Source organism: Crassostrea angulata, chromosome 10 (genome assembly GCF_025612915.1).
Source record: "Crassostrea angulata isolate pt1a10 chromosome 10, ASM2561291v2, whole genome shotgun sequence".
NCBI classification, from domain to species: Eukaryota; Metazoa; Mollusca; class Bivalvia; order Ostreida; family Ostreidae; genus Magallana; species Magallana angulata.
The window spans coordinates 7,512,603-7,530,617 of NC_069120.1; the positions used below are offsets into that span (position 1 = coordinate 7,512,603).

General features: G+C 32.5%; 3 protein-coding genes across 4 annotated transcripts; 2 read left to right on the forward strand and 1 right to left on the reverse strand.

The window, feature by feature from the left end:
* Window positions 1-26: 26 nt before the first annotated feature.
* LOC128167296 (dynein regulatory complex subunit 3-like) lies at window positions 27-4,648 on the forward strand. Its single transcript, XM_052832925.1, has 11 exons — window positions 27-232; window positions 827-1,005; window positions 1,172-1,288; window positions 1,428-1,594; window positions 1,763-1,909; window positions 2,203-2,322; window positions 2,421-2,533; window positions 2,661-2,835; window positions 3,047-3,178; window positions 3,341-3,535; window positions 4,153-4,648. Exons 2-11 carry the CDS (start codon window positions 846-848, stop codon window positions 4,393-4,395), a joined length of 1,569 nt encoding a protein of 522 aa, XP_052688885.1. The 5' UTR covers window positions 27-232; window positions 827-845; the 3' UTR covers window positions 4,396-4,648.
* A 242-nt stretch (window positions 4,649-4,890) lies between these two features.
* LOC128167297 (ATP synthase mitochondrial F1 complex assembly factor 2-like) lies at window positions 4,891-13,413 on the reverse strand. Of its 2 annotated transcripts, XM_052832926.1 has the most exons (9): window positions 13,258-13,391; window positions 12,381-12,452; window positions 11,090-11,134; window positions 8,348-8,493; window positions 6,720-6,817; window positions 5,978-6,058; window positions 5,561-5,673; window positions 5,191-5,306; window positions 4,891-5,082 (listed from the first exon to the last, which is right to left on the reverse strand). In XM_052832926.1, exons 1-9 carry the CDS (start codon window positions 13,361-13,363, stop codon window positions 4,936-4,938), a joined length of 924 nt encoding a protein of 307 aa, XP_052688886.1. In that variant the 5' UTR covers window positions 13,364-13,391; the 3' UTR covers window positions 4,891-4,935. The 2 variants fall into 2 exon arrangements, with proteins under 2 accessions (XP_052688886.1, XP_052688887.1); XM_052832927.1 differs by lacking the exon at window positions 12,381-12,452 and having other exon boundaries at window positions 13,258-13,413.
* A 26-nt stretch (window positions 13,414-13,439) lies between these two features.
* On the forward strand, window positions 13,440-17,556 carry LOC128167298 (glucose-induced degradation protein 4 homolog). Its single transcript, XM_052832928.1, has 5 exons — window positions 13,440-13,671; window positions 13,800-13,967; window positions 15,828-15,929; window positions 16,184-16,314; window positions 17,199-17,556. The coding sequence occupies exons 1-5, from the start codon at window positions 13,531-13,533 to the stop codon at window positions 17,260-17,262; spliced, it is 606 nt and encodes a 201-aa protein (XP_052688888.1). The 5' UTR covers window positions 13,440-13,530; the 3' UTR covers window positions 17,263-17,556.
* Window positions 17,557-18,015: the final 459 nt, after the last annotated feature.

Sequence of the window (18,015 nt, forward strand, 5' to 3'; positions counted from 1 at the left end):
CTCCCGGAAGTCTTAAACCGGATGTTGAAAATAACCATAACAACTGTATACATTTTTATACGTTTGAAATACAAAGTGCTTGAAGATTGTTTACATCGTGCAGAGAGTAAATGGGTTCATTCGTTAATGGCAATACAAATTATACTTAATTAGCAACGAGACACGACAGATGCTCTAGTCAAGTTTTTTTTTCAGTCTCTGGATAGCTAAGTTTTATACATCGAAACACAAGGTACGAAAAGGCATTATTTAATTATTACCGATGTACAGACTTTTTTTTATGTGATGATCAGACCAGATAGCTTAGTCCGCTTGAGCACCTTACAAGAGAGGCTAATTTTCTAATCTTGGTTTGATCCGTCATAATATCTCTCATCCCAACAGCATACCAAAATTAACCACATGAGTCGGCAATCTTATCAGTAAATAATAACTAGAGTCAAAATAAGTAAAAACCCAGCCATGAGCTTCGCTTACGAATTTCGCTCACTTCGCGAGCGAAGCTCATGGCTGGGTTTTTACTTATTTTGAGTCTAGTTATTAATTCACGGGAGTCGGCAATATTATCATAAATAACACATCACCCATACCTGACAAGAGATTCAAGATTGTGGGTTCAAATCGTTATTATCTGTCATTATTTTCACTTATCCCTTTAGAAATGAACATTTCAACAATCAATGTTGGTGGATGAACATGTTATCATTTATTCAGGCCTAAATATAATCAAAATTGATCTCAGTTGTAATAATTTAGACAGGTAGACTGGTAAATAAATTTCAAGATTAATCAGACTGTCCTTTTTAAAGATATTGGCTATTTGTAGGTTTAAAAAGTAACTCAAAATGAGTCGGCTATATGACACCGTCGAGCCTGCTGTCATTGACGAGGAAATGCTCAAAAAGGCTGTAGAGGAACAGGGACCCAAAGAGGAAGCTGGGAAAATAGCAAAGCAAGAGGGCATTGACTTTGGAGATGTTTTATCTCTACGACTTGACTTTCTTAGTAAGTACCAGTATATGATAGTAAGTATTATGTTCTCAATCAGTATGCATGTACGGTATGATATTTCAGGGAAGATTGATTAATGCATGATTATTTCAAATCCAAACATGAGATAAATATAGTTTTGTCTTCAAACCAAATTAGTTGCTAAACCTTTTATTTACAGATATTTTGAAAATTGATAACCTATGGGAATTCACCAAACTAACAAAATTACAATTGGACAACAATATTATTGAAAAGATTGAAGGCTTGGAAAGTTTGGTAAACTTGGTTTGGCTAGGTAAGTGTGTATCAGTTATTTGAATAGCATGCCAATTATGTGAAATAAATAATATTCGAAGTAATAAATCATAATTCATGTTGATCAAATAATGAATGCTTTGATTTACATAGACCAAAACAAGAGAACTACATTTCAGATTTGTCCTTCAACAACATAGAAGTCATTGATAACCTTGATTCACTGACCAAACTGGAGGACTTAACACTGTACAGTAACAGAATTTCTACCATAGAAAACATGGACTCCCTCCTCAACCTTCACGTCCTCTCACTGGGCAGAAACCAACTCACAGACTTAGAAAATGTAGGTCATATTTAAAACACCCTTATAATCTCAAATATGTCTTTTTTTTATCTATGAATATTTCATATCATGATTTAACTTTTACCTTGTTCACAAAATTGAAGAATAGTACATTTGTATGATAAACATGTAAACAGTAGTTTAATTTTCCATACCATTTATTTTCAGTTGCGATATTTAAGGAGATTCAAAAACCTGAAGACCCTCAATTTATCAGACAATCCCTTCTGCAAACAAGATGAATACAAACAATATGTGATTGCATTTTTGTCTAACCTAGAGTTTTTGGATTACAGACTTGTAGATCAGCAATCTGTAAGTATAATCTTTTCTTATCTTAAAGTGTTTTAAATTTACGCAATTGAATTTACGGAGTAAAAAAATTCTAACCATATAGCAATTTATTATTTTAACTTATGACCTAGCTGCATGTCTGTAGCTCCTGGTGTGAAAAAATTTGGATGGACGACTTGGGAGCTACCGTGCTTCCCATAGTAAAAATTTGCAATTTAATACGGCTCACAAAATTTGTCTAGTTTTAGACTGAATTTTTTCAGACCGGGTGCTTAAAGTTCATTCATTAAAATACAAAAGTTCTTATTTTATAGAGAGATGCTGCCATAGAAAAATACCAGGTATCTAGGGATGAGATGCTTCATAATGAAAAGCAGGCAGAAATCAAGAAAGAGGATGAGACAAAACGACAACAAGAACTGGAGAAACACAAGGTGGGTTTATAACACTTGTCGGATTCATTTTCAGGTACTATACTGTCAGAAATCAAGCTGTGTGAATTTAAGTACAAAATTTGCTTGTGTTATTGTAGAATGCCTATGTAGAACTGATGAATGGACCAGATCTCTTTGAACAAATGTATGCTGAGGATAAGGAGGGTCAAAAACTGAATGAGATGCCCGGTCTAGAAGATCAACTCCACAGATATCCTTTTTGACATTTATCTTTCAAATGAAAATTAAATGATGAAGTGTAAAGTAATAAAACATAGATCAAATTTCTTTTGATAATGCTATAGAATAAAGATCATGTTTTCCTTAACACTTTTTACCTTCAAAGAGAAGTTCATGCAGATCTGTACCCAGATCTTTGACTTTGGTATCGCTGAGCACGAGAAGCGTGAGGAGGAGGTCAAGAGTTTCTGGGAGTGTGTGGAGGAAGCTAAACAGGACAACAAGAGGCTGGGCATGGTTCACATCGATGAGTTCACAGAGACAAAGAAAAGGGTAAGACACTTCATGTATGCAATTTAAGTATATCTATAGTGTAGCAAACAAAAATGTTCAGTAATAAAGAAATTAGCATATATAATTATACAGAGATTGGTTCAAGGTTCAGTGATTGAATGCTACAAGTAACAGCTAACAATTACATGTAGGAAATGATGAACATACAGTATGCCTGTGTCTTATTTTTGAATTTGTACCTGACCTTTAGATGTTACTAGAGATGTCCCAGATGAGTGATCACAAGATGGTCGAGCAGTATGCCCGGGATTACAATGACAAGATTCAGGTGCTGTGGGACAAGCTGATGGGACTGGAACTACAGCTTGTGGACCAACTGGAGGTAATATATGTGTAAGAATTAGGTCTAAATGGAATAATCTGTGTAAAAAACATGAAAATGGTTATAAATTAAAATAACGTCTAAACATTAGGGATAACTGTGAACTATTACAAAAACCTTAAATTCAAAAGTTTTTGCAGCAAAATACTGACTATTTTTCAGGAAGTAATCAAGGAGTTTGAGAGGAATATGCAGGACATGGTTGGCACATTCGTAGAAAATGTCCAAGCACTTCTCTCCCAATGTCGAGACTTGGAAAATAATCATCACGAAAAAATGATGGAAATTGCAATTGTCACTCTGGAAAAGGTCATAAAAAATGAGCTGGATGATGAAATATCTGATGACCTAAAAATGGTAAAATACATTTTGTGTGCATCTGAGAGGTCTTTTTTTTTCTGTCACAACAAGAGTTATTGCCCTTTATTTTTCTAAAATATACCTTTTCTTACTGTTACAGCAAGAGTTAATATAGCATTGAAACATGATTTTTTGAAGTATACACTCTCATAACTGCAGCGGTGTGTGCATACAAATTGAGTAACGCGCGTTAGCGCGTTATGAAAATTTGTATGCACACACCGCTGCAGTTATGAGAGTGTATACTTCAAAAAATCATGATTTAATGCTTATATTTACATTTTTTTAACTTCTTGCCTTGTCTGCAAATGCGATTCATACCTTAAAATTCCTATCTTATCCTAAGGGTAAGTTAATATTAATGAAAGAGCCACAGTAACAGCCACAAGCGTGAACTTTGATTTTCGCTTGTGACGGTGCAGTTTTCAGCGTTTAATATTTGTGACGTCATAACAAAAACTTGTCAATTTAACCTTTGAATACTTGTTGCATTTAGAGGCATTTGAAGATCACAGAATTTAATGGAAAAACACAGTAGAATGTAAATATTGCCATTTAGTTTCCTTGAATATACAATACAAATGATTCTTATAAATGATTTTAATATATTTTAGTTACTTGTGGACAAAGATACAATCATCAATGCAGTGTCTTCATCACACGATGTGCATCTCCTAAAGATTGACAACAAAGAGGATGATATTGTCACCCGCATTAATCAGTCCCTCAAGAATTTAATAGAACAGATTCACCAGGACGAGGAAATCACACGCAACAGGATGCGAGTGTCTGAAATCAACAATCTAATTGACCATTTACGAGAGGAGATGGATAATTTGGAGGTCATGCAAAACTAGTGCACGTGTGCCGAAAAGCACGACTCTGTGGACAGATTATTGTGATCCCAGTAAAACAATGTTGAACTTGTCTGTTAAGACTGAATGGACCTCTGTAATTACAGTGTATGTCTGACCAGATGGATGTTATAACTATAAGTGACTATGTGGAAGGAAAATTTCAGAGACTGAAATTATTATTATTTGAACATGCTTCATTGCACTGAGATGAAACTGTGATAATATAAGCAAAATAAAGCAGAAAACTTCAAAATCTTTTAGTGACACTGTTTTACCTCAATTTTTTGATATCTTATATGATTAAAAATTGATGGCAATTTATGAATTAGCATTCAAGAATCATTCATTATGGGCTAAATCAAACAAATTTGGACATAAGAGTGAGTAAATTTGTGTAAAGATGTATAGCCTGATTTGGAAAACAAACTAATTTTACAAAATCAGTAATACCCCTTCATTTAATTACCGGTAAGTTTAAATAATAACACAAAGTACCACACTTAATAAAATTTATTGATTAAATAGAAAACATAAATGATGCTATGTCTGATTGCTATAGGTTGTTTTATGTGTAGTTGCCATGTCATTGCTGCACCAGTGTACAAATAAAGCAGCTGCCGCTACCCGGGATTGAAGCTGGTAGATGTCTACATCATGGTGCCATTGTACATTACCCCAGATCTTTGTCTACAAAATACACAATACACTCTGCTCTTAGCCCAGTATTAGATTATGAGAAAAATCTTGATGTAATCTATTTCTGAGAACTTATTGGATCCATCTTGTATTATTTACCTGGTACAATGTCTCTAGCCTGGCGAGTTGCACAGCTTTTTCTACAGTCAAACGTTTATCTGTGATTGCTAACATAAGTATTATAGACTTCAGGTTTTCTACACCATACTGGAAACCTGTGAAGGTAGACATAACTGTATCATTGATCATAGATCATTTTTGTTTGACTTTGGACTTTTGAAATACAATTTTATGTAGTGGAACAACTTCTCACTTAGGTGATAAAATATTTACCAATTTTATTGTAAACTGCAAGTCTTTTTTGTACTGCCCTCTTTTATCATGTTAATTTTCACTGAATGTGATACCTATCTACTCATGATTGATATAAATAAAGTAACACAGGGAGAAGTAAAAGCAATGAACTGACCCACTAATGCCCAGTCATTGAGCGAATTGACTCTCCGTGTGATGACTTCTTCTGTTTTTTCTGGTATCTCTGGGGGCATCAGGGAGGTGGTGGAATCTAACTCTACCTGGTAACTAATGGTCAAAGGTAGGAGAAACAAAGTTATATAGTTACAGATTGTCAGTGTTCATTCATGTTTACTAAATTGATTTCAGGAATCGTGGTTAAATCTGAAATCAGCTTTGAAAAGGTTAGTACGGTATTTACTCTCTGTGACAAAACTGACAATATCTTATTTTTTTAACAAAATAGTTAATGTACAGTTATACTGCAGATTGTTGTCAGTCTGGAAACTACTGGGTTTATCTCCTAAACCTCAGCTCAGTTGATGAGTTTAACACAGACTGTGACCCCATTGAAAACCTAGTATAAGTTTACCTGGATCTGAACCATTTTAGCACTGGATCCCATTCTTGCTTCTGTAATTCTAAAAATTCTTGAGGCTCTGTTGATCTGTATCTGGTGAAAACAGTGTAAAATACACACAATGAAGGTAACTATATATCAATGATACTGTCATTGCTAAATATCAAACAGCATAGAAATCAATTGATTTGCACAAAAAATGAGCTATCATATCAATTGTATTGATAACACAAGCTGTTTTTTCCTTATATTACTTAAGTCAATATTTCATGTTTAAAAACTAAAAGGTCATGTAAAAGAGTAGAAAATTAGGAAACACCCAACCCTTGAAAATGGCTATGGTTCTTAATTGAACAGTCTTAATAACACTTTTAACAAGTTTATATATTAAATATCTTGTGTGTAAGTTTGGTTGAAAATTGTATAGTTGATATTCAGAAGTTAAATTAGGTGTAAAATAGTACAACTGACAGGCTACCAAACAATGGAAACCAGCCAAATATTGACTCATATCATCTACCATACTTTTCTGATGCCATCTTTGATGGCGGAAAAAATTACCAATATACTACACATTCCTGGTATATGAATCCATAGCCTAGTTCATGGAATCCAAAAATGCAACATGGAGACAAATTCTAATTCAAAATAAAGTGATATAAAGCACTTGAAAATATTCAGTAACATTACAAATTTGTATGCATATAACCACATATGGAAGCAGAAAAGAAAACATTTAGTATATTCTACTTACAATATGGTGTCTGTTTCCAGAAAGTGTAACACCCCTCGAACAATGTCTCCTCTTGATCTCTGCATGGGATTGTCCAGCACTGTATTACTAAGGGTTGTCTGTTGGCAGAAAAGTACTAGACTAAGTACATTGTACTACAATGATGTTAGCAAAGGGCAGGACAATTTAGTGGAAAACCCCTTTTTTTTTTTACCAACGCATTCTAGATTTACACGATCACTCATGGTTTGTGATGGTATATGATTTTTATCTGACAAGTTGTGTGTTTTCCATCCCCAAGCTGCAAAGAACAGAAAACAAGAGGCCCAGGGACCACATTGCTCACCTGAGCAACAATGGTCATAAATTTGATCAAAGCAGCATCAATATGAAGTCTCATACAAATATATATGAACAATTTAGTAGAGTGTATATTGCTTAAATGAATCTCAGATTGCACATATTCTTATGTAAGTTATGTTAAACATTGAGCTTCTTCAGCTGAGGCCCCAGAATTGTCCTGGATGAGGTTGGGGATGTTCAGTTTAAAACACTTTATCACAATTCTTGCATAGTTATAACACAAATAATAGCATTGATGTTCTTGAAAGGGAGATTTTTTTCCTAAAATTTGACCCCCATTGTTGTCCCACCATAACCCTGGGGATCATAATCTTTAATCAAAGTACTGAAGTACTGACGGGAGTTGATTTTATCGATTATCATTTATTTTAAAATCAACTTATTTTTCATGGCAATTAGTTTCTAGTCTGTATTTGAATTACGCACTTTTTTATAATATGGATTTTTAGACTTTTCTGACAAGAATTTCGAGAAACCCCATATGAATCATGTTGTGTAATATTCAAAGATGGATTTTAAACTACCGGGTATGTATGAGTAATCGAAAAATTTCTAAAAATTGTATGGATCCAAGCACTATTGATATCGAACTCTCGTCTCGTTCAACCAGACGTTCGGCTGTCTCCGTTAATTTCCGACAAGCAAGAGAGCCTAGGAATAAATGAGACTACAAAAATATCTTACTTGTTCGTATTATATAAAATCTGACTATTTTTAAAGTGTTTATATTGATAAGTTTCCTTGAAAAACAATGCTTCAGCATACACTACATCGAATTTTTCAATTATTTTCGAGAACTAAGTCTTGTCAGCAGTGGTGATTTGTGCTTAGGTCCAAACACTGTTTCACTTTCGCTTTGGCAGAGTAACTGCATAGGAGAGTTGATTAAAATCAACTCCCAAAAATTGAATCTAAACTACCTGTAAATGTTTCCAAACAAGTTTCATCTTTTCTGGCATAATGGTTTTTTGAGAAGAAAGGCCAACAATTATTCAATAGTATTTTATCTCCCTTTGTAGGCGGGTGTTGCCTTTTATTTTAATAATCATGAATCCCCTTCACCTAAGAATGCTTTGTTCCAAGTTTGAATGAAATTGGCCCAGTGGTTCTGGAGCGATGTCGAAAATGTAAAATGTTTACTGAACAGACAGAAGAATGCCACACAAAAGGTGATTAGGAAAGCTCAATGAAGCTTTAGCTTAGGTAAGCTAATAATTTGTTTGTTTATTCTGTGTTCAATATGAGAATGTTTTTTATAAGTTTACACTCTTTGTTTTTGTTCATACCAGGTGCATAGCCTGCCTCTTGATTGTTTCCTTCTGTGAGTTCCATTCAGTAGCTATAGCCAGAGCCAATGGTTCACTGGGAACCTGAAAAAGGTTCCCTGTTGGGGTGCGTAATTTTCTTTGATCCAAGTTGACCTCAAACCAACCTAAAATTGAGAAATTTCACAAAAGTAAAAATGAGGAACAAAAGTCTTAAAACATTCTCATTGTTAAACTTTGCAGCAAATACAGCCAAACCTCGTTATCTCAAACTAGATAGGACTGGTAAAAAACTTTGCAATATCCAAGTATTTGGGATATCAAAGGTAATATACTTAAAGTATAAGTAGCTTGGACTTACAAATCACTTCAATATATCTATTGTATTCAAGATATCAGTGTTCTGGGTACCAAAGTTCGACTGTACATGTAATAACACTATACAAAACTTTTTGGATACAGTGTTTAACACTAATTTTGTTTGATAAATTGTTTTCATTCAATTCTTTTTTTAGATTATGGGAGGGTTTAAATATATAGTTATGCTTTTATAATAATAATAATAATAATAATAATCATATGCATTTATTCACACAATTTTTTAAAAATATATAATGTGAAGGGAATGCATTTATTCACAAAAGTTTCATAGTTATTCATAAAAGTAATAAGTTTATTTGCAAAATTTATGTTTTATTGCCAAACCATTTGCAAAAAAAATGTTACGAAAATGAGTTTAAAGGATTTCACACTTTGACAACAAACACTGATAAATAAGAAGTTTAAATAACATGCAAAACATCTGAGCTAAAGATGTTTTAATTTTTCCTCCTTTCAATGTCCACAATTCTTAATTTATGTGTTTCTAATTGTGATCAAAATACCTGGATCATTATGAAAAGTAGTCTGAAATTTGTATGATATGCTCTCGTTTTCATGGATTATAAATTCTTTTTACTATCAGTATATGTTATATATTTTTTCTATTTGCACTTACTTAAGCTTTCTGTAGTATTTGTCAAACCTATTTTTGTTAACAATACATGTATTGTACTTTTAAAAATTATATCAAAAAATTAATAAGCAAACAAAAAAGTAGGATCCTTGTTTACAAATTAAAGGAGTTCAAGATTTGTATCTCTCTTTTTATGTAAGTACTGGTAAGTTACAAACATGTATAAACTATATACATTTTGCAGTGTTTATTTTCATAGTGTTAATCACCAAATATTTTTACACTTATTTTTTTTTTATTTATTTATTTTTAATTTCATTGTATATATATATGTATTATTTTCCTTTTATTGAATTATATTTTTTAAATCATTGTTTGAATTCCCATTGTTAAAGAGGCATGGTTCAATTTTGGTCAAAAATTATTTTTCTGATTTTATTTTTACAATGCTTCAGTGACGCATTTTTTATAGGCAACCAAAATTTGAGTGTCATTTGTTGAGTTAGAAGCAAAATACAGAGCTTACAATTTTTTGTTATGTAAACAAAGTTTTTGTTTACATTTTGAAAGCTGAAGTAAAAATTCTAATTCTAGGCCTTAAATGAATGCGTCAGATGTTAGGAAATGTTTATTTATGCTTAAAATGAATAAGAAGATAAACAAATAAGTTTTACCTATGTAAACAAAAACAGGGCACAAGCCTTGTTTATATGAAAAAGAATTGTGAGGTCTTTATCTTGCTTAAAACTGAACGACTGACTCTTAGATATAATTTGATCATTAGAAATGCATTCCTAAAGCATTGTAGATAATAAAAACAGAAAAATAGAATTTGGACGAAATCATGACCATGCCCCTTTAAAGCTATACACGCTATAATTTTCGTCAATTTTGAATGACAGTGAAAACGCATGTGTTTGTCTATTTATAAAAGTTATCCTTAATCTGTAAATTACAATGGTGAATTCCATCTCGTTACAAAGATATAGATTGTTAATTGTTTATTTTCCTGCCAGGAAAATATACCTTTTCATGAATATTGATGAAGGAAGAGCGAAACCGACCTCATTGCGCATGTCCGCGGAGAACTAGGTGGTCGTTATTGTTTGCCTAATTAAATATCCAACTTGATTTTTAATATGCTAAACAGTTGTTAATTTGAAATACATACATGTATAATGAGTAAAATACGTTTGTCATTCACGATACCCTTACTTCTTTATTAACACTTATAGGATCTATAAATAGCACAAAGGGGAAACACACATGTCTACGTCATTTTTTAAAGGAAGTATTCATATCTACTCACAGGCTTGTATTTTTTTCTTTTGTTTGTACTCGTATATCGGACAAATGTATGCTTTACTGAAAATATCCTTTCCTTTGTGAAACTTTCACAATTATGAAGATGTTGACCCTTCACCAGTTTTGGTATGATAGACTAAATTTAGCTGTCGATATCACGTGATAGATTTATATTCACGAGGAGGCATTACTTTCCTGGCAGGAAAATAAATATTTTTTATTGTTTAATATTTGATATATTTGTTACGTGATCGAATTGAGCATTATAATTAACAGCATAAAGGTAACTTTTATTAGTAATCAAACACATACATTTTCCCCTTAATTCAAAATTGACGCAAGTTATAGCGTGTATAGCTTTAAACATTGTACTTGACATTAGCAAATAACACATGTTATTTCATAAATACAGATACAACTGTATTTCACAAAGAATTAAAATAATTCAGTATTCATGTCCAAATAGTTCACTGACAATAATGACCTTATTCAATATTCTTTACCTTGATTCTGTACAATACTGGCATTCTTATAGAATTTCTTCAATTCTGGAAAGGAAGAAAAATTTAAGTGATTTATTGAAAACTCATGATTCATCTATCAGTATTTACCTTCCTTAATACCTATCAATAATGAGTAAGATATTGCAACTAGGTTTTCTCGTCACTTCACTCTCAATGATACTAGAACATAGTTAATTACAGTTAGAGTAAAGTGTTAGTCAAATGGACTTACCAGTACTTCACTATATTCATCATTTGTTTGTGGCTTTATTCTTAGATTTAGATTGTAACAATAAGCTTAATGATTTTACAATAAATATCTTCTTATGACTCATTGTTTTTATTGAAAAAAAATTCAAATAACATAGCTATATGGGAGAACTAAACAATAATCAGACTGTAAAATGAGGCATTTTATTTTTTAATTAGATACTTAAAAAAAATTTACCAGTATTCAAACATTGTTACCTAGCTCTTGTTACACTAAAACATTCATTACAAGAAATGTATTTTGAGTATTTTCTAAATAATTTTTCTAAATAATACCCAGACGCAAAATTAAAAAGCATAGAGGCAAAAAGAAATGTGTGGAGAGAATCTGATCTCATATCACTTGACTGCATTCAAGCATAAATCTTTTTATTTTTATTTTTTGCCTCGCACCAGGACACCAACTACTGATTGAAGTGACACATATTATTGGGCGAAACACTGGCAGTTCTTTAGTACCGGTAATAAGAATTTTGTCAAATTCCAAAATTAAAATATCTGATGTACTGGGTATATGTACTGTAGTTATAAAAATTGTCATCACAACACAGAATACTGTGGTATAAAAGTCTATGGATGAACCAAGGATTGCATTTCAACAGAGACATATATATTAGTATAAACTGTCGTGAAACTGATATTATGTAAACATTACACAGTACTTGTACATAAGGCAATAAGCCTTACCTTATGATGAACAAACAAGGAACATGGTATATCACACAATACAAGGATAGCTTCAATAATGTAGCCCTCTCCCGATTTTTTTTTTTTTTTGGGAGAGGGCTACAACTCCATAGGATCTCCGTAATGGTGCAAGTGTGGGAGTTATTCACTCCCACAACGATTTCATCTCAAATCGTTTATAAATGACAATAAAATTTGCATTTCTTACCTGAATCAAAGGTTGTAGATGTCTATGGCATAAATTAATCCAAAAATATCAAGTATAGTTCATATATCGGTTATTTTTCGTGTATGTCAACAACGAAAGTTGAATTTGTCTGCCATGTTTACTGACCTTGACCGGTTTTATTTTGGGACAGCCAATGAGAATTCAGGAGCGGATCTTGAACTGAATATAGGAATTCCCCTGTTTTAAACATAATTAACGCAGTAAATATGAATTTTCCATTATATACCATTTCCTTAAATGATGTTTTAGTGATATAACGAGGTAAGATCGATTATTTACACTGACATTCATGTTATCAAGCACATTAAAACTCCAAGCGTACATCCCATAAAATCACGTGAGAACTGTCATGGTTGCTGAAAAAGACGACTGGTAAACATGCTGATGTGTTTTAATATACAGTTTATTTGTTCAACCTGAATTGAAAAATCATTTTATCTAAAGCCAAAAGGAAGTCAAATATAAAATCGATCTTTTCAGACCGAAGTCAGCCGCATTAAAAAATTAATTTTGCACCATTACGGAGATCCTGTGGAATTGTAGCCCTCTCCAGTAAACATCAGATATAAAAAATCTGAGAAGGCTACATTATTGCAGCTAAATACAAGGACAAAACAGAAAAGTGTTTACTGGTAGGTGGACGGGACTGGTCTGACGCTCTAGAGCTCCAGGTATTGGGGTGGGCAGTGGACCAGGGTCAGAGGTCATTTACATATTTAACAACATGTATCATTACAATGTACATTTGACTACAATACATGTATGTCCCTGATTTCAATCAGTTAAATAAGTACGAATAAGTTGCAAAATTATTTTGATTTAAACATGGTATAAGGCAAGAGACTTTACGTGAAAACCCAACTTGTATATTCTGTAAGGTCACCTTAAACAATGTGTAAATAATAAAACATGCAAAATTCATACAGAAATCATACTTAATGTAAAGAATTATCTTATTCAATATCTACACAGCTGCTCTTACCTCCTGTTTTGTACTTTCGTATAAAACATACATTAATAGGCTTCGGTTTTCTAATTCTGGTCAACGTCCCAATCAAATGTTTACATGTGTTCATGGGCGCAGCCATTTTGAAGCATATACCGAATATCGTAAACTAAACTCGTACCGATTAGTTACAATTAGCCAATCAAAATTGCGCTCTGTCTTCAAACAACTTCCGGTAAAATTGGTTTGAGATTTGAGACGGCTTTGGGTTAAATTAGGAGTTGGAAACAGACTTAACCGAGTTTAATTATGCCGGTGAAGCTTGATCCACCTCCTCCTGCCAATTCCAAACAGCCGGGAGTGACCACGACCCTCCTGTATAACGGGTCCAGATTTCAGGGCCATCAAAAAAGTAAAGGAAACTGTTACGATGTGGAAGTTATTTTGCAAGTAAGGAGCTGTCAGACGAAAGTGAAACTATCAGTAAACCTATTGTTTACATTAATTTTGGATAATATTGTATTTTGTAAAATATTAATAATAAAAAAATAATTTTATTTTATTGTGTTATTTTTCAGTATGTTGATCTTGAAAATTCATACCTTTGTGGATATCTGAAAATCAAGGGACTCACAGAGGAATACCCGACCTTAACAACTTTTTTTGATGGCGAAATCATAAGCAAGAAGCACCCATTTCTAACAAGAAAATGGGAAGCCGATGAGGATGTGGACAGAAAGCATTGGGTACTTATATTAAATCTATAGATAATCTATGGATACATGATTAAACTCAAAGTGGGTGATTACTGATTACCACATCTTTGCTATAGTCTGTCCAAAGATATTTATGCTGCACATTTGGACGATTTAAAAAAAAAATATACATACCTGTGAAAGAAGTGCAATTGTAAATTTGTAATAGTTGAAAGGGATAACTTCCAAGATAATTTCATTGACACATTATCAACTGTCACTCAGAAAAATTCACAGGAACGAAAACAGATTCCTTTCGGAGATTTATAATGGGGAATGTTTACATCTTTAATCCATTCGTAATACACTCGGAATACATCGCGCCATTTTTTTTTAACGTTATCATCCGGGCTTGCAGCAATACAAAATCTCCGTAGACATCACATTTTTTAGCATTGTATTAAAACTTGATAAGCTAACAGGGGCGTTTCGACTGAGGAATCTTGGAATTTTTTATACTTTTGAATGAACATCGTTTGAACCCTGAGGTATTTATAAATATCAAGCAATTAAGCAAAATGTGAATCCAAGATATCTTGGGACAGACTATAGCCAAGAGTTTTCGTTTTAACTCCGCTCCCAATAAACCCTTGGCAGATCTCATTACAAAAACTCAGCTCGACAAGCTCTGTTTTATGATTGACTGTAGATGTGAGTAGCTGAGCATTGTAAACAAGGGCTTATAAATAAACTTGAAAAGAAACACACGTGTTATCTTTCGAGTAAAACATTTGGTGCTTTTTAAAACAAGTTAAGGCACAAGTGCTTGATTACAGTGTCTCCCTAACAATGATCTAACTGGATCGCTTTAAAAAACCAATATATTTTACTGCATTTGATTGAACAGAGATTTACAAACTTGTCATGCAAGGCTCGCATGATACAGTATGGGAAATAAACATGGAGAAGTTGCCTATATAAGTCTCTCCTCTGTTTATTGCTTTTGAATATTTAATGAGCTGTATTTTATCTAATTACTGTCCGCAATATTCATGACGACGATACCTGGTTTAATGCTTATATATATTAGCAACTTTTTCACTCCTGGTACAGGTCCCTAGAAACACAATAGATAAAACATTCCTTGCTTTATCCAGGTTATATCTTCATTCCTATTTGATAGCATCGCTAATTATGTCCGATTCTCGCTAGTCAATGTGTTTTTAAGTTATTTTAATGCCATAGCGTGTGTATATTACCCATTGTTTCATTCGCTTAAACTGTAAATATGTAATGGACGCAACTCAAGTTGCTCGCTACTTGATAATGCCACTGCATCACCGAGTTTTCGTAATGAGATCTGCCAAGGGTTTATGGGGGGCAAAGTGGACCGATAACCTTTGGCTAGTGAAGATGTGATTACCATTGAATTACTCTGCAATCTGTAATTGATAACAACTGATTACAGTTACTGATTATAATTACCTCATCTCTGTCTTTGATATATCAATTTTCTTAGATTTTTGTGCATTTAAACTATTTTTATTCATGAAAACAAAAAAATTAAGTTTTTGTTGAAACATCTCTTTAATCTTGTTAGGCTGAAGGAGACAGCTATTTAAAAAGCAAACAATAAAAATGTTTCATCAGAATTTGCATTGCAAATGACATAAAAGTATGTAACTGATTGATCATTGTAGAAAGTAGTGCAAGGTAATTTGTAAAGTTTGGATGGACAGAAAATAAATGGCGAAATTTTTTTATAATAATAAAGGAGTGAAATTAAAACCAGAGCCCAAAATTGCTATCAACCAAGCACTGCCAATTCAACTTGAATATCTAAATCCACTGTCACAATACTGTATGCTTTTAAATTAAATCTACTTTCAAATTGATTTTTTTTTTTTGCAGGGGAAATTTTTGTCCTTTTTCCAGTTTGCCAAAACCTTCAACTCAGATAGCTTTGACTATGATGACTTGAATAACACAGACTTTGTTTTCATGAGATGGAAGGTTATTAGAGCAATCATTTTTGTTTTCATAACAATTATTTAAAAAATTGAGATACAATTTTGCCTAGGTGCTTTTTCATAAAATTACACTGAGTACGGTAATGTAAATGCCATACAATTTCTATTTTGAATAACAATGATAAATTTTACATCATTGGAAAATAATAAAAAAGGATACAAATTTGTAGTTAATGAATTGTATATGATACACATGAATATACATGTATATATTAATGAATGTACCTCTTATTTCAGGAACATTTCCTTGTGCCAGATCATACAATAAAGAATATAAATGGAGCATCTTTTGCTGGATTTTATTATATCTGCTTCCAGAAATCTACCACAACCATTGAAGGATATTATTATCATAGGACCTCAGAATGGTAAGACAAGCATAAACAGAATCATTCATTTTTAGTGCAAGACCTACATGCATAAAGGCCATAGTTTTTTTAATTATATATAGGATCTGTCATGATTTGCGATGGTATATGACTTATATCCAATGAGCTGTGTTTTTTCTATTCCCAAACCTATGGCGAGGAGATAGAAAACACAACGAGTTGGATGAAAATTATATACCATTGCAAATCACAGGGTTGTCTCTAAGACCCGGGAGGTGGGGAATTCCCCTGCCTAAAGTGACATAATAACCCGGCAATTTTTTCATTTCAAACACAATCTAGCTATAAGTTAGATCTCCAGATCCCCTTCTACTTTTTTATTTCTCCCTTCTACATCAATTTTTAGAGACAACCCTGAAATCAGAAGAGATTCTTCTTCTTATGACAAGTTTTAGTTTTACCACGTTGTTTGTTAAATCTCGATCTTTTCTGTAAAAATAATAATTGTGAGCCACACAACACATTTACTTTAAGACGTCAACAATTTTACACATGGAAAAAAGTTCCATGCAGATTAACAAGCAAACATTTCTTTTTCAAACAATATTCATTAATTCATGGAAGAAAAATAGTAAGCATTTATAACATTTAAAACTCCACACTTTTCTACTGAATTACTTATTCATTCTTCTGATCTTTCACAATAATCTGTGGGAGTTTTCTTTTGATCACTTGGCTTATGGCATATTGATTTTAGTTGAATTGAACTTAGAAAAAATTCAAACTTGGATGTCCACGCATTTGCAATGCATCTATCAAATTATTAAAGTAATATGTCTTAAAAACTATTTTATAAATGAAACAAAAATATGATTGTTGTTACATGTATGAACTGAAGTCTGTGTATGTCTCAATCATTTCAGGTTCCAGTCCCTGAACCTGTCGCATGTACCAGAGCACAGTATACCAGTTTACCAGTTTAGATAGCAGGACTTGACTCACTCTGTTTTTTATGTACATGTATATAGAATTCATCCTACAATTTACATACAATGTATGGACTTCATTGTTAAATTTGTTGTCATATTTACCTGTACATATTTTGTTGTCATATATACCTGTATATATATTTTAGGGAATTTTACTGATTATGATGAGGATTTTTTATGGTTAGTGTCGAAAATACTGCATGAAATCTAAATATATCCTTATTTATGAATTGTTTTATTGTAATAAAGAGCTTTTTAGGAGATACGTACCTAAATTGCATTTTGAAGGAAACCTATTTTTGTTTTTATGGGGAATTAAAGTAAAGGATGATCATTGATGCTTTGATGTCAATGAGAGTTGATGAGAGACTGGCTTTGGTTTGATGATGACCAAGAAGTGATATAAATGATTTTTTGTATTCTGTACGTTATTCATGAGAATCAGCTGTCTGAGCATCCACTCGGCAATAAATTGATAAATTGAAGAATTATTTTGTAATACATGTATTGTGTTATGTGCATTATATCAAGGAAGCATCATACAAACGTGCATAGAAAATTTTAAATTTAAAATAAAACAGCAAACAAGCCTCAGAAGTCTTAAATATTATTGCCGTATTATCCTGATTATGTTAATTTTGGTTTTAAATTGGGCAAATTTCATTGTACAGTGTACCATGAGCTCTCTTATTAGATATCGTATAAACATGATATATGGTATTACACATGCTACAGGCTGGCTATAAGCATT